Consider the following 16,537-nt stretch of genomic DNA (forward strand, 5'->3'; position numbering starts at 1 on the left):
AAACTTTATTATTAGAACTTATAATTAAACACATTAATCTAAATAAGACAAATAAACCAACCTGCTTTTCCACAAAAGATACAATTTTTTTTTCTGAGTCAAATCTCTTTAGGTTTATTTATTTATCTTATTATTACTATTATCTTATTATTTAGGTTTATTTATTTATCTTCTTCTCAAGAATCGATTTCCAATTACCCCTCAGCCTATCAAATAAGTCTTTGGTCCACTTGTTTTACCACCAGTAAGAACATTTGAAAAGTCCTAATATATATTTATTTCAAATCATTTAAATAAATTTTATTAATAAAGCATTTAATTCATCAAGAAATATTCATAGTTAAATATATAAATAAATATAAAAATATTGTATGATTTTTTCAATATTTACCTTTATATGTAATTCATAAACGTGATGACGACAAGCCATCCAAATTAAAGCTTTTACTCTCCACTGCTCAATTAGAGTACAGACTCCTTTTAACCAACCAGTATTTGTAACTGTGGTGTCAAAGGACAGACAATCAACATAGTCAAATAGCTCTCAGTCTTGTAAAGTTTTTTTGATTACTTTCCCAGGAGACTCAGCAGTGCCATCTTTCACAATTAAAATACCCAAAAGTTGGGATTCTGAGAGATCTGGTGAACTGATTAGTACAGCTACTCTTTCAACTTTTTCTTTACCAAGTTCTTTCATTTTAACATAATTTTTCAAAATTATGTTAAAATGAAAGTAAGACTCTTACCCTCAAAATGCACAGTAAGACTCTTACCCTTTGCCAATGTAATAAAGTTGTCATTAATATTACAGGCAGTTTTTCTTATACTTAATTTTTTCTACCTCAAAATACTTCGTTTAGAAATAGAAAAATCATCTGTCGTTCCAGAACTATTATTTATAAGAGAAGCAAGAGTTGCACTCAGTGCAGTCAAACTTATTCCATATCGTGATGCTGTTGGAGCTAAAGCTTTTCCTATATTTATTGGAATAATAAGAGGAACAACATTAGATTTTCTAATTTTTCTAGATGGCTGTAGATACTCTTCATCTTGGTTATCATCTAAAGTATTCAAAATTTTTGTTGTGTTTTCATATTTCTCATTAACTAACTCTTTCTGTTTTCTTACGGACTCTTTTGTTCTTTGATTTTTTATTTTCACTTCTCTTTTTGTTTTGTCTTTTACAAACTTTTGTGAAATTTTATCGTTACCTAACATTTTCTGAACACGCGCTTCTTTCTGGTTGTTAAGAAAATCTGCATCTTCTGTTCTAGTTTTTATATCTTTAGTTTTATCTTTCATAATAATACCTTCACATATCTTTTGACTTACATCAAATACCTCCTCTAGCATTCTTGAAAACTGTTCTCTTTTTAAAACTAAATTTGTACTTAAACGGTTCCTGTGTTTGTTTAAATCTTTTCTCTTCTTTTCCAAGTCAACAATCTTGTCTCTAAAACAAATGTAGAAGAATGCATTAAAATTAATGTAATTTATTATAAATATATAAAATTGTATGACTTTATAATTGTTACTTATATAACATAAATTTGAAATTGGATTAAACTAAATATTAAAGTTATTTTAATTTTATAAAAACCTGATATGCTTGTCAGTATCAATAGAAGGAATTCCTGCTTTTTGCCATATTTTCTTCACCTCATAAACAACAATTTTGGAGACAACTGCCTATTTCAGCACATTGTGCAGTAAAGAAATCACCAAGAGGGCATGAAGCTATACTAACTGAGGAAATGTTTGGAAAATCAGCCCTTAGTATAAGATCTCTGTAATGGTAATACTGCAATGCAGTTTTTTTAGTTGGCTATTGTGTATTAGCTATTGTTCCAATTCTTTTTCCAACAAGACAAGTTTCACGATGAGATATTTTTCCAAAACTATTGCCTGTTGACATTATTTTTATTTACACTAAGATAAAAATTTTAAAAATTACTGATTTTTTTAACTTAACCCTCCCCCCCCTACCTCCCAAATATAAACATCTTGTATTTAAATGGGTAGGGCTGACCATTTCCATCATTTTTTGCAATAAAACAAAACATAATCTAAAAAAAGATATATCAGGCTACAAAAATAACCCTTAAGATATCTTTAAATTATTTGTAAGTGACCATGCCCCCCTTATTATTTACAAAAATAATAAATTTTCTAATTTTCGGACTGCTGGGACCAACCATAGGGGTACCCATAAAAAAAAAATTACATTTTTTTAATACACATATCAAAAGGAACCAGAAAAACTATTATGGTATTTTTTTTATTGACTTTGGTGTTTTATCACCCACCAAAATATATATATATATATATATATATATATATATATATATATATATATATATATATATATATATGAATATATAAATACTTTATTTTTTTATTTATTGATCTATTTTGTGATTATTTCACTTTATATTGATCACTTGCAAATCAAAAAAAAGTTGATTATTATCACATAATCAAAACAACAATATATATATATATATATATATATATATATATATATATATATATATATATATATATATATATATATATATATATATATATATATATATATATATATTATATATATATATATACAGTATTGGACAAAACATTTGCAACCAACATCGAACAATGCTAAAAAGTGTTCCTAATTTTACATGTCTTAAAAACAAAACAAACTATACTACCACAGCAAACAGTTCAGGAGTCTGGAGTCATAGCATTCCATGACATGAGCAATCAGCTGACAGGTGACAGCACACAGGCAGAATTTCGTTGACTAGTGCCATTTTGCAGCGGACAAAACAAGTGCAACTTTTTTGGTTTGTTTCATTTTCTTAAGTCTGGTCCGTGTCAACATTACGGAAGTTTTTTAATAATTAAAAGAAGTATCCAGAAGTTTCCAGAAGCATGCAGAAGCTTCCAGAAGTTTCCAGAAGAAGCATCTGGAAGCATCCAGAAACATCCAGAAACATTCAGAAGCATCCAGACGCATCCAGAAGCTTCCAGAAGCATCGAAAAGAAGCATCTAGAATCTTCCAGAACAGGTTGACACAGGCTCATTTTACTATATAAGAGACATGTAAATCGACATGTAATTCAGTCAGTATATGGAAGTCAATCAGTCAGTATTATCAAGACAGTTTATCGAAGTTTTTTTATCGAAGAACATCAATACAAGAAGTGAAATACAACAAGTGTTTCATTACATCAATACAGTCCAATCCAAAGGCGTTGTGTCCCACAGAACGTTATTGTATCATCACAAGGTAAATGTAACACAGTAAGCCTTAAGAAGCGTGATTATTTATTTTTGTTATTTTTATGACTTCAAGTGCGAAAATGGCTCCCGATAGTCTTGGATTGGAACTAAGAAAGAAAATTATTGGCGATTACATAAGTGGAATGTCACAAAAAAGTATTTGTGATAAATATCGCGTGAAAAAATGGACCGTATCAAGACTATATTCCAAATATCGTTCTACAGGGAAGTTGGCAGCAGATAACAAAGGTGGAAGACCGCGCTCCACCACTTCTAGAGAGGATTCTATGATCGTCAAATCCGTCAAGAAGGATCCCTGGATATCATCAGTCAAGATACAAAAGCAATTAGAGCTGCCTGTATCGGACCGAACAATCAGACGACGTGCTGTTGAAGCCGGATTGTTTTCTCGACGCCCTGCAAAGAAACCGCTGATTTCACTAATAAACCAGAAGAAAAGACTCCTGTATACTACATCTCATATTGACTGGAATGTGCAGAAATGGCGAACTGTCCTGTTCAGTGATGAATCGAAGTTCAACATCATTGGGAGCGATGGCATTTGCCGTGTATGTCGTCCAGCCGGAAAACGCCTCGATTTACGTTATTGCCATAAGACCATGAAGCATGGTGGAGGCAATGTAATGGTCTGGGGGTGTTTTTCTGCTAACGGTCTAGGTCCAATACATCGAAACGATGGAATAATGGACCGTTTCATGTATAAAAATATCCTGAAAGATGTTATGTTACCTCATGCTGAATGGAATATGCAAATAAAATGGGTCTTTCAGCAAGACAACGATCCGAAACACACTGTAAAAGTAGTCAAGCAGTGGTTTCAAGACAACCACCTATTGGTGATGGATTGGCCGCCTCAATCTCCGGATCTCAGCCCTATCGAGAACCTGTGGGAGATCGTCAACTGAAGAATTAATCGTGAAGGTGTTCGTAATAAGGATCAACTGTTTGAACAAATCCAAAAGGCCTGGGCAGCAATTCCACAAAGTTTCATTGATCACCTGATCGAATCTATGCCTCAAAGATGCAAGGCTGTGATCAACAACAAAGGATTCGCCACGAAATGTTGATAGCGAAATACAGCTTGGTCAACATTTTGTCGAGTTGCACTTGTTTTGTTCAGAAGGAAATCAACTTTTTTTAATACTTTCGATTAATTTATTAATTTTCGTGTACAAATAATGAACTTTGTAATGAATAAAACTTGAAGAACTTTGTCTCTAAACAGTTACATAGTTATTTCTCTAAATTGAAAAAATGCAGCACTTTTATATAAAGAAACTAAATTAGCATTATTTGGTTGCACTCGTTTTGTCCGATACTGTGTGTATATATATATATATATATATATATATATATATATATATATATTTATATATATATATATATATATATTTATATATATATATATATAATATATATATATATATATATATATATATATATATATATATATATATATATATAGAGAGAGAGAGAGAGAGAGAGAGAGAGAGAGATCTCTTAACTGGTTGTCAGAAAGTTTTTCTGTATTTTGTTGACAAAAAGTAAAAATTAAAATGCAAGACTGGAATTTTTTTTTTATTAATTGATAGACTACCTGCCCCAACCAAACCCTCAGTCGATGTAGCAGCACTCCCTTGCGAGTCAGGCTAAAAGATAGTAGATGTAGCAGCACTCCTTTGCGAGTCAGGCTATTTGTCAGTCGATATAGCAGTACTCCGTTGCGAGTCAGGCTATTTTTTAGTCGATGTAGCAGCACTTTGTTGCGAGTCAGGCTATAAGATAGTTGATGTAGCAACACTCCGCGCATGATTTACAGTAAAAAAAATAAAAATAAAAACATTTTATTAAAAAAATAAAGATAAAAACATTTTATTAAAAAAAGTAAAAATAAAAACATTGTTTATATTGTTAAAAATATTCGGAATGTTTTTAAATACATTCTGGTCAATTAAACTTGCGTTTTTGCGGTTTTTTTAAAAAACAATTAATTTGTAATTAAATTAATGGTTTTTACTTTCTGACAACACGCAAATGTTGGACGAAAGTCAAAAGTAATTAAAAGCAATTAAAAGTGACGTATTTGTTGGCATAAGAATCATTTTTTTCCCTCCGTACTCCCAAATGCAACAAAGTATATATATATATATATATATATATATAAATATTTATATATTTATATCTACATATATATATATATATATATATATATATATATATATATATATATATATATACACATATATATATATATACACATATATATACTCACTTATCAAACCATTTTTAATTGACACTGTGTTTCATCAATTAAGACTTGTCAGAAAGTTTCTGATGAGTCTTAATTGATGAAACAATTAAAACAAAAAAGGTTTCATAAGTGATTTTCTGCTAATTTATTATTGCCCTGTTCATTTAAGAAAATTGAACCCTCTTCTATACAAATAATTTTAAAAGTATTTTGTGGAATACATTTAAAATTATTTGTATATGTATACATACATACATATATATATATATATATATATATATATATATATATATATATATATATATATATATATATATGTAAATAAGTATATATATATAATTTAAAATTATTTGTATATATATATACATATATATGCATATTTATGTATATATATATATACACATATATACATGTGTACATAAATATAAATGTGTATATATATAAACATTTATATATATATATATATATATATATATATATATATATATATATATATATATATATATATATATACACAATCCTTGGATTTAGGGTCGGCATTCGGCAATGTCGACCTAACTGCCAACCTAAAAGTGTTTGAGGTCAGCAAAAAATTGCTGACTTCGTTTCTATGTCTTATGGTAAAACCTTTGTATCAAATTTTGTTTGCCAACCTGCTGCCAACAAAGATTGAGGTCAACAAATTATTGCCGACCTCATTTTTCTTAATTCCGAGGGTTGTATATATATGTATATATATATATATATATATATATATATATATATATATATATATATATATATATATATATATATCATATATATATATATATATATATATATATATATATATATATATATATATATATATATATATATATATATATATATATATATATATATATATATATATATATATATATATATATATATATACTTAGATTTATCATTACTAATTCATTTACATCAATTGTGCAAAAGACATAACAGGCAATAGTTATTAACAGATTGAGGTATACCTTGTAACTAAACCTTCAGCTGTAGTCATAACTGTATCTTCAACAACAAAAAAACTAAAAAAGCCATTAATAAAACACAAACATTGAAAATATCCATTATGTTATAACTATAAGTATAATACATTAAGTATCATCGGTTGAAATTTGGACGATTTTAAATTTTAAATTTCGAGTTCTCTCAAAAAATACTTAATCAATTATGATTATTTTTATAACGATTTATAATTAACATAATTAACATAATTAGTTTTCCTGTGTGTGAGTGTAGTTTTGTTTACTCCTCATTAGTTTTTGCAATGTTGAGTAAAGAGTCAGAAAATTGAAAAATTTTACACAGAAAATCCATCGTTCTTATATTCCAAGATTTCAAAAGCATGTTCTAAAATTAACTATTGGAATTATTATAAAATGTTATAAGGAAAACAAAACTTTAAAATAAAATCGGTAAGTGGTGGAAAATCAAGATTTATTTCCAAAAATATGGCAAAATCAATAGTCGACACAATTCATCAAAATCGGACTCACAACAAGATTTAGCAACGAAGTTTAAATGCAATAAAGTTTTCGTTCAAAGAGTATTCAAAAAAGAAAATCTGAAAGAACATCCCAAGAAAAAAATACCAAAAAGGTCGCTTGATGGAGAAATCATGACAATTGGATGAGCTAAAAATTTGCATAAATTAATTACGAAAAAAAAATTTATGCATTTTAGAAGACGATGAAACTTACTGTAAAAAAGATCACGCAATGCTTCCAGGTAATCAATACTATTATCAGTCGAAAGGTTATAAAGCTTCTGACAAATTTAAGTACATTTGAGTAAGAAAATCACTTTCAGGTTCCTTGTATGGGGCAATTTGCAGTTGAGGTTCTTCTTTTATAAAATATCAATCTTTGACGCCAGATCTATATGTGAGTGAATGCTTGAAAAAACGACTTCTTCCTCTAGTTAAAAAGCAAAAATAAACGACTTCTTCCTCTAATTAAAAAGCACAAATAATCAATCTTATTTTGGCCAGATCTGGCATCGATCCACTATTCCAAAAAAAGTAATTCAGTGATATAAGAAAAAAAGAGTCAATTTTGTTCCAAAGGATGCCAATCTACCAACTGTCCTAAGCAGCGAGTTATCAAATCTTACTGGGCAATTGTGAAGAGAATATTGAGGAAAAAAGACAAATGTGAAAATAGTGTTAAAAATTTCCAAAATTTATTGATTAATGCTAAAAAAAAAGTGGCGTAAAGTAAAAATGTGGAGATGATGGAGGGAACTATACAAAAAATTAAATTACTTGCACGTCGTAAAGTTGAGGCTATATTTATTTTTATTTAAACAAAAATTATGTAGGTATCATTATAAAAAAAAATCATTACAATTAGTTAAGTTGTCTTTGAGAAAATTCAATTTAAAACCATCCAAATTTCAACCGATCATAGTGATAGTATAATATTAACAATGATGTAATCAATATTATGATACGAACAAGTTTTAAGTTTTTTGAAAATTTACATATAAATATCTGGGACAGCTTAATAATAATTATCTCTAACTTTATTATTTAAATTAGATATTTAAAGAAACTTTTACATAATTCAAAATATGAAATATTAATTGCGATATTTGAAAATGTTTCTCGTCTTTTAAAAATTTTTTTAAACAGTAAACTTTTTATAACTAAACTCATTAGTTTTTATTCAATAAATAATAAAAAAAAACTAGAAAAAATATACAGTACAACGTAACAAAATAAAACAACCGCAAATCACAACAGTCTAAAGGAATTTAGTGGTGATCAAATATTTTAAATAAAAGAAATTGCAACTTCTTTTATATCTTATTTAAATCTTATTCAATATATTTTGATAAATCAAATATAACAAATATAAAACGTCAATTAAATGCAAGTTATTACGCAAATATTTATATAAAATTAAAAAAAGAGTTTAATAACATATAAAAAAGAATTTAAACCACTTATAGTTGAAAAACTCTAATAGCATATTTTAAAAAATATTTTTCTTTATTCTTATTATCACCTGACTTCTTATTTAAAATATTTAAATTTTTAAATAACTCTTTAAGTTTCCCTCTAACAAAAATCAGGTTTTAGTATTTCAAACAATGCGCATATAGCTTAGATATAATTTTTTATTAGTTGATTTTAAAATTACCGGCATATTTTTAGGACCTTTTTTTTTTTTTTATATTACAATTTTTTAATTTATTTTTAATGATTAAATTAACTGGTGTTGAAACTAACAATAAACTAAAATATGTAAGTTTTGTTATCAATTTTGCAGTAGTAAAGTCATTGTTCTTAATTAACATAGAATTTGAATACCAAAAACACTTCCAGATTTCACAATTCGTGATCACGTAATTTGCGCCATGGTTTTATCTTCTTATGCTACTCTGACAAAATAGTTCATGTCGGTGTGTCAGGACTTTACTGTTTTGCCTCGATATTGTTTTACTTATGATCTGATTTGAGATGATCACTCTTTAACAACCAAATAATAAATATATCCATATATATATATAAGTAGATTTTTAAATTTTCATTCAAATCTAATCATATACATTATTACATACAACTAATTTAGTTTGTTGTATTTAATTGTATGCATATCTAATATATATCAGTCTTCTTTGTTTAAAATTTAAAAGCGCTGGCCAGATGGTCATTTTAAGGGTAGCGTGTATGATTTCAAATAAAATTCATCTTTACTTGCTATTTAAATTAAAATAAAAACAGCAAAAAGAATGCTTTTAATAAAATCTAAATAAATTAATTTAAAAAAATAAATGGCAAAACAAACCTTTTATTCAAATAATTAAAAACATAAAAAAAAAAACATTTTAAGTTCTAAATTAAAATAATTGAAAAAAACAAAACAAAAAAACAATTTATATAAACTCTAAATAAAATAATTACATTAAAAATGGCAAAATGAATTATTTAAATTCTAAATATCTAAATAAGATTTCTAAATAAAATAATTCATACATTGTCCAGCCGTTGTCTGGTAAAAAAGGACAATGCGTGCATTCATTTTCAGCCAATGTGTGCATTCAAAATCAGCCAATGTGTGCATTCATTTTATAATAGTTGTTCCAAAATTATTATTAAATTAAAACTTCAATTTGTAAACTTTTTATTTTTTATACAAAACAGAAAATGTAGTTGAACACACAGTTACATAAATAAAATACGCCATTTTTTTCAGCCAATAGAAGCCTAAGCACTAAATTTTTTTGAATTAGGCAGCCTGTTTTTTATTATTTATAATAAAACGTTGCAATTAACTATTAATTTAAATTTATATTTCAGTTATTGTTTTATTTTTTGTCCGATGTTTTTTATAAATTTTAAACAAGTATTTTAGCTTTTAAAACTCTTTTAAAATTATTCTATGAAAACTTTAACATAATACTTTTTTTAATGCTTATAGAATCAGTGTTTTTTTAATGCTTATATAATCAGTACTTTTTATTACACTATAAAATTTGAGTTGCTATGTAACATTTGTTTTCGCCCTAAAGTTTTTTGCTATTAAAAGTGTTTATAAAAGTAATCATAGAAAAAGTTTGATAAGATTTATCACTAAATACATATTTATATAAGTATAATTATTAGTAATTAAGTAAAATTCTTTGATAATTTAAATAAAATGGATTTATTGTAAACAACCTTTAGAATTAATTTGTTACTTTATTTAATGAAGTAATAAGTAAACATAAGTTATGTATTTAATATATTTATAATAATTTACAAAGCATTTGGCATAGTATAGTATTTTTTTAAAATATAATATAAATATTTTATTTTTTTTCAAATTTTAGTTTTTTGAACTTAGAAATTTTTTTTCTTTAAGATTTTTTTTTAGATAAGTTATCTTTAAAATTTTCTTTTTATTTTCAACTCATTTTGAAATGCCTTAAGTTAAGTTAAGGTCAAAACAAACTGCTGTGGTCAAGTTAAAAAAAAAAAAATTTAAGCGTGGTCAGGAATGGCGTTCAATCACATTTCTTTAGGTTTTATCCATTTTATGTCCGCCAAACTTGAGTATATATCGGACAAATTGGGCGGAACAAAAAAGTTAGTTATTTCAAGTTTTGTGTGTGTGTGTGTGTGTATATATATATATGTGCCAATCTAATCTATGTGTGTGTGTGTGTATATATATATGTGCCAATCTAAATAGGCAAGAATAACAATAAAATATAAAGATGGCTAATAATATAAACTGTTACTTACCCAACAATTTGGTAGAAATAAGTTTGAAAAATATGAAAAGATTCGTGCTATACAAAAACAAACTTCAAATGAATAAGTTTGAAAAATGCAGAACTTCAATTTAAACTTTAAAGTTTAAATTGAAATTTCATCAATAAAATTATATAAAGTTTAATCAATATATCGGGTAGTTACTAAAAATATATTGTGTGGTTACTAAAAATATATCGGGTTGTTACTAAAATCATATTGTGTGGTTACTAAAAATATATCGGGTAGTTACTAAAAATATATTGTGTGGTTACTAAAAATATATCGGGTTGTTACTAAAAATATATTGTGTGGTTACTAAAAATATATCGGGTTGTTACTAAAAATATATTGTGTGGTTACTAAAAATATATCGGGTTGTTACTAAAAATATATTGTGTGGTTACTAAAAATATATCGGGTAGTTACTAAAAATATATTGTGTGGTTACTAAAAATATATCGGGTAGTTACTAAAAATATATTGTGTGGTTACTAAAAATATATTGGGTTGTTACTAAAATCATATTGAGTAGTTACTAAAGAAATATACGGGGTTTCTAAAAATCTAAACTGACATTTTAATGCTTATATCTATTTTAAAAACTTAATTCTCAGTTAATTTGCTTGAATTTAGTTGATTATTAAAAATTAAGAAAAAATGGAGTTGAAGCAAGAAGAGATAAAAGCGAATTTCTAATTGAGTTCTAATTGAATAATAAATCTCACTTTCTAAAATATTTTTTAAGAGGAAGTTTTTTTTTACCCAAAACTTACTAATATCTTTTTCAGTTTTCAATATCTATGAACCAAATAATAAAAAAATATAGAAGATTATGTACATATACAGTGCTTCCAGAAAGTATTAGCGCACTCGTAATTTTTTTATTATAGACAACTTCAAATCAATGTAAATTGTAAAGTAATTTTAATTTTGAACTAGTTTTTTTTTTAAATGAAAGGTAAAACCAATTAAATTTAATTATAATTTCAAATATTGTCAACCTGCTTGTTCTTTTTAATTAGAAGTTTAATGACTACTTGGAAAAATGTCTGAAATTTGCAAAAGTATTAGCACACTCATTGAAAATGTATTAGCACACATAGTTAATTCGAAAAACTTTTTTGGTTAAAAACTTTCTACTGATTAATAACAGTCAATAAAAAAATATAAGAAGAAAAAATTAAAGTGGGGGAAATACCATTTGAAATACAGTTAGTTAAAACTTCAGAATTGCAACAACGAATATATGGGTTCAAGGAGCATATCAATCGAAACAAAGTGGCAAGTTGTTGGCCTGAACAAAAGTGGTCAACTTGAAATCAGTAAATGCAGGGTTAGAACAATGCTCAAAAACTATAATGAGTTTGGAACAGTCAAAGACAAAAGTTGCTTTGGTCGTCCCAAAAAAATGTCAGAAAGGGATGAAAATAAAGCAATGATGCTTGCTAGACGCAATCCAAACATGAGCAAAAGCTGAAATTGCCTCAGACCCGAATACAGTGTTGGGTGCACATCAAGTTAGCCGATCAACAATTAGCAAGCTTATGAAGAAAAAACATCTCAATTCATACCTTGCAAAAAAGAAGCCACTATTAAGTATCAAAGACCGTCTCAAGCAAAGAAAATGGTGCAAAGAGAGAGCTGCATGGACTGTAGTGCAATGGAGAAAAGTAATTTTTTCGGATGAGTCAAATTTTGAATTCATTAATCGCAAGAAAAAGGTTGTCGTGAGGAGATACAAAAACTAAAAATATAATCCTCGTTTTATCTAGTCAAGAGTTCAAGGAGGAGGTTCAATAGGCATTTGGGGCTACATTGCTGGATCTAGTAATGGATTGGTGCAGCTTTACACTGATCGCCTTAATCAACATCGATATATAGAGAGATATTAGAAGATTATTTAAAGCCATCAATAGATGTTTTCAAGACTGACTCCACCTGGCAATTTCAACAAGATAACGCTCCTTGCCACACAGCACGCTCAATAAAGCAATACATGGAAGAAAAACGGTTGAATATAATGCCTTGGCCCGCTCGCTCACCTGATTTAAATCCTATTGAGAATCTTTGGAGTTGGATGGACTGTAAATTACGAAAAAGCAAGCCCACTAACCTGGTGCAGCTCAAAATGCAAATGTAAGAGTTGTGGAATACCATGCCACAAGAATTAATCACAAAACTTATAGATTCTATGCTGCGTAGAGTCTTAGCATGCCTTAAAAACAAAAGTGGTCACATAAAATATTAAATTTTCTTAGAATCTTTGAAAAACTGTAAGTGCCCAAATACTTTTGCACACTTTTTTAATACTGTTTTTATCACTCTTATTGTATTCTAATTAAAATTTAAGATAATAATAAAGAAATATCTTTTATATATTTGACAATTAGTATTTCTGCTTTATTTTATGAACAAAATAAAAAAAAATTATCAATCAGCCTTTTATTGTTTTCGAATTACACTCATTTGAAGTTTACTTAGGTAAAAAAATTATGAGTGAGCAAATACTTTCTGGAAGCACTGTATATACATATTTTAAATGTAATGTCCATAATTTCACACATGTGTGGTTTAAAAAGGGAATAATTGCACTTGAAAGTCAGTCTGAATTCTTAGTAACTACAAAACATGTTGTAAAATATGTATAAAGATGAATCTATAATGAATGAATTATAAAATATATTTATAAAATATGCAAAATTTGTTGTGAAGTAGATAAGTTATCCAAAGTATGTTGTGAGAGGTAAATTATGCAAAATATGTTGTGGAAATTCTGAGGAATAAATACTATTGTAAAAAAATGAACAAAAAATTTTAATGCAATTAAAAAAACTTATGCTAAATAACAACTACAATTACATAGTAACTCAAACTAAACTTTCTAAAAATATTTTTAAGATGAAGTTACCTCTAACCAAAACTCACTAATCTTTTTTCTAGTTTTCAATACCTATAAAACCAAATAATAAAAAAATATAGAAAATTCTGTGCATATATATATACATTTATTTTAGGTGTAATGTCCATGATTCCACGCATTTGTAGTTTAGATTCCACGCATTTGTAGTTACAGGTTTCCATAATGCTACTTTTTTATGTAAATATAATATTATGAAAGAGTTGAAGCAGCATTTTACAATGGGATGCTTTCTTGGCAATTAACCTAATTTGTAGACCAGGATTGAGTATTTTTATTGTAATACACACACAAAAATACACATAATATAAATATATATATATATAACACACACACACAAAATATATAAAATATTAGTGATCTTGTAACTATTCTTTAACTGTTCTTTCCTACTTTAGATTTCCTGAAATGTGGACTCCATTAAAGATCAAGAGACTGCACAACTAACCAATGACTAATTAGCTTCTAATAAATAATTATTTTAATACATATATATACATATATATATATATATATAAACATATATATATATATATATATATATATATATATATATATATATATATACACATATATACATGTGTGTATATATATATATATATACGTATATATATATATATATATATATATATATATATATATATATATATATATATATATATATATATATATATATATATATATATTAATGATGATATATAATATTATCATCACTAGTAAAATTCATCAATAATAGTAGTAATATATAACAATCATTAATAATAGTATAATTAGCCAACAGTACTAGCAGGTGAAAATATGTATATTAAAAGTTTATAACTTTAAAACACCTACAATAGAAACAGTAGCTCTTTGCCAATCAAAAGCCAAGCGAGCCTGCTGCATACGTTCTTTTCTATAATAGTGTTCAAATATGTCGCGTTGACTCTGTAGAGAAAAAAGTTTAACAAGATGTTTAGTTGCCTACAAAATATTTTCTCAAATAGAATTATCAATTTTTATATAAACTAAAATATAAAACAATATCAACTAAAATTAACAATTAATCTTATAATCAATCTTGAGATGTGCAAATGATGGTCAAACAAAAATAAAGATAAATTACCAATGCACTAAAAATATGCATACATCTATATACAGGTGAAAAGTCGATTAGATCAGTGCAACAGATTTGAAGTATCTAAAATTTCAAAGTTCATTGTTTACATTTTTTGCTTTCTTTTTTTATTTTTTATCAAATTTTTAAAAAGCAATCACCTCATTTTTTTCTTCAGCAACACCTTCATCCACACCATGCAACAAACTCAAACTATATTGTTGGTGCACCTAAAAATTCAATTTTACTCCAATTACATTACATTATTCTTAGTAATAAAGCTTTAGTCAAAAGAAAGATTTGTCTATATTTAACATGACATTAGTGCATCTAATACTAGTACCAAAAATAGAATACCAATATTTCCAGCCATTTTCAAGTATCAAAACACTGTTATTGGGTGGGCTCAATACCTGTATTTCAGTACTGGATATATAAAAAATATTTGAAACTTTTCCTTAATTTTGCTTTAAAAATATTGCCTTTATTATTGTTACACAATAATAAAGGCATGTGAGCTTAAAGAAAAATAAAAGACTTTTCATAACTAAATTGGTAAATTCAGGACTTTTAATGGTTTTGCATGACTGTTTATGCCAGACTAAAAATAGAAAAATACATGACCAACTACAATTGTTCTTGCCTAAATTTATTTCTTCCTGAATACTTATTATCTAAATCAGTGTAAAAAAAAAATTGACTCAAATTGAGACATTTCTGAGATATTTGAGAAGCTTCAAAATGAGACCAAAAGTTTTTTTAAAGACTAGTTTTAAACATTAATTAAGAATCTCAATTATGTATCCATTACTTTAGATAATAGAGTATAAGTTATTATTTATGTTGTAAATAAAAAATGGTATGCAGAATAAGGTTTTATGCATATTTATAATAATGTTCAATAAAAAAACATTTGATTTAGGAACTAATAATCAATACTTTATGTCTAATCAATAGATTTATAAAACTTTAATATCCAGAAACACATAGTATGCCCAAAAAAGAATTTAAAGAATTCAGTACCAGTGCTTGATTGACAAAAATTATGTGTGGTTTTATTTTCTGCGTAATAAAGCAAAACTTGAAAAAAAAAAAAAAATGCAACTAGAGGATTAAACCACAAAGTTTTTTTCTACAGATTAACTGCCTTTTAACATATTTGTCACATCAGTTGAAGTAAGAGTTATAAGCTATAAGCTAGTGGGTTTGTTGTTCCACAACAAACATATATCAGCAACATTTTGTTAACAAACTTATATTATTGGCAACAACAATTCAATGGTAGTCAAATATTCAAACACAGTTACAGAAAGCAGGATGTTTAAGCAATTGTGACCAACAGCTTTGCATTGTACATAGCATTTAACTGGGTGTCAATATGTTTTGAACAAAAAAGCGTTAACTTATCTGCCAAAAAAAGCTTGTAAGGAATCTATAATGACAAGAATAGCAGTAAAAGTGATGATAACAAAGATAAGAGCACTGGCAATGACGCAAACATAATCAATGATCACAAAGAAGACAGGTACAAAGTTGCGATGAGTGAGAAGGATAACATTAAGAAACTAAATTTACAGCTTTTAATGGCTATGGTGTACACCATAATGAAATTGTTTCACTATAATTTGAAAAAAATCAAACACTTCAAAAATACATAGACATATACCAATCCATTCACCTCTAAAACTTGACTAGCTTGCACACAATGCTTTGAT

The 16,537-nt window shown here is 26.8% G+C and overlaps 1 protein-coding gene across 1 annotated transcript in view; it reads right to left on the bottom strand.

The window, feature by feature from the left end:
• LOC101238395 (exocyst complex component 6B) overlaps nucleotides 1-16,537 on the bottom strand; it is a 95,937-nt gene that overhangs the window by 36,659 nt on the left and 42,741 nt on the right. Inside the window, exons 10-14 of the mRNA XM_065793545.1 lie at nucleotides 14,984-15,052; nucleotides 14,832-14,906; nucleotides 14,561-14,653; nucleotides 10,798-10,844; nucleotides 6,539-6,592 (exon numbers count right to left, since the gene is read on the bottom strand). Of these exons, the coding sequence (XP_065649617.1) occupies nucleotides 6,539-6,592; nucleotides 10,798-10,844; nucleotides 14,561-14,653; nucleotides 14,832-14,906; nucleotides 14,984-15,052 (338 nt within the window). The remainder of the gene's footprint in view (nucleotides 1-6,538; nucleotides 6,593-10,797; nucleotides 10,845-14,560; nucleotides 14,654-14,831; nucleotides 14,907-14,983; nucleotides 15,053-16,537) is intronic.

The sequence above is a fragment of the Hydra vulgaris genome, chromosome 03 (assembly GCF_038396675.1).
Source record: "Hydra vulgaris chromosome 03, alternate assembly HydraT2T_AEP".
NCBI lineage: Eukaryota > Metazoa > Cnidaria > Hydrozoa > Anthoathecata > Hydridae > Hydra > Hydra vulgaris.